General features: G+C 56.7%; 1 protein-coding gene across 1 annotated transcript; it reads right to left on the reverse strand.

Annotated features, from left to right (window-relative positions):
* Nucleotides 1-4: 4 nt before the first annotated feature.
* SPRY3 (sprouty RTK signaling antagonist 3) lies at nt 5-871 on the reverse strand. The gene has a single exon (XM_044683619.1). The coding sequence runs from the start codon at nt 869-871 to the stop codon at nt 5-7; it is 867 nt and encodes a 288-aa protein (XP_044539554.1).
* Between the last annotated feature and the right edge of the window lie 230 nt (nt 872-1,101).

A 1,101-nucleotide genomic window follows, 5' to 3' on the forward strand; every position in this document is an offset into this window, starting at 1 on the left:
GCATTCACACGGGCTTCTCCATGGACCTGGGGAAGGCAGCCCCACTGGAAGAGGAGATCTTCCTGCAGACGGTGTTGGTGTGACTCTTGCATCGGCAGCCTGGCCTCCGGAGGCCATCGTAGCCTTGCTGGCACAACTTGAGGCATCCTCGGGCTGGAGGATACAAGCACAGGCAAGGCATGAACAGCGACAGGAGACTCATGGCCGCCCAGCGAGCACAGCAGGAACCAGGCCCACAGGAGCAGGGCTCGTCAGCACAGTTGTCTTCATCATCAGTGGAACAATGGTAGAAGATGCCCTTCACACAGCAGAGGCATGTGCTGTAGTCAAGGAGGCTCTCGGGAGAGCAGAGGCAACGCTGCTTGCAGAGCCAGCAGGAGGGCAGGGTGCGTGTGGCCGTGCAGCGGATGCACTTACAACGACCACACTCTTCGCAGATGAAGAGGTGCCCACCGGTGTGGAGGGACAGCTTCTCTGCCGCACCTTTCTGAGACTCCTCCACCTTCAAAGCTCCTGCTTGAGGCTGGGTACAGATGAGGGAGTGATCTGAGGGCGATGGAGTGATGCTGGTCAGAAGCCTTTGGTCGGAGGTGATGGTGGTGTGGGAGATGGAACTGGCAAGGCTGGGTTGGCTCAGATGCTGCGGCAACAGCTGGAGCTGGTGGCACTGGCTGAGGCTTCGGGGCAAATCCGAAGGTATGGTAGACAGGGACCAATCGGACTTGTGAGCCTGCTGGGCGAGGGAAGAGCTGGAGAGGGTCTGATGGCAGGAGATGGCAGGTCGCTCCACATACTCATTGCTGACGTGAATGGAGCAGAGTTGCTCGATGGGCAGGGTCTGAGGAAAATCGTCTGTTATTGGGGCATCCATGTTGTCTTGGCTCTTGAATTCTTTGGAGTTGAGTGAGGGTGGCACTCTGGTGGTAAAGAGGAGGGAGGACTTGCAGTTATGTAGGCATCAGGGCACATCTGAAAAGCCTTAGGGAGAAAAGGGGGAGGGGGAAAGAGAGAAGAGACAGAGACAGAGACAGAGACAGAGACGAGGAGGAGGAGGAGGAGGAGAAGAAAGAAGAAGAAGAAGAAGAAGAAGAAGAAGAAGAA

The sequence above is a fragment of the Gracilinanus agilis genome, unplaced genomic scaffold (assembly GCF_016433145.1).
Source record: "Gracilinanus agilis isolate LMUSP501 unplaced genomic scaffold, AgileGrace unplaced_scaffold2737, whole genome shotgun sequence".
NCBI lineage: Eukaryota > Metazoa > Chordata > Mammalia > Didelphimorphia > Didelphidae > Gracilinanus > Gracilinanus agilis.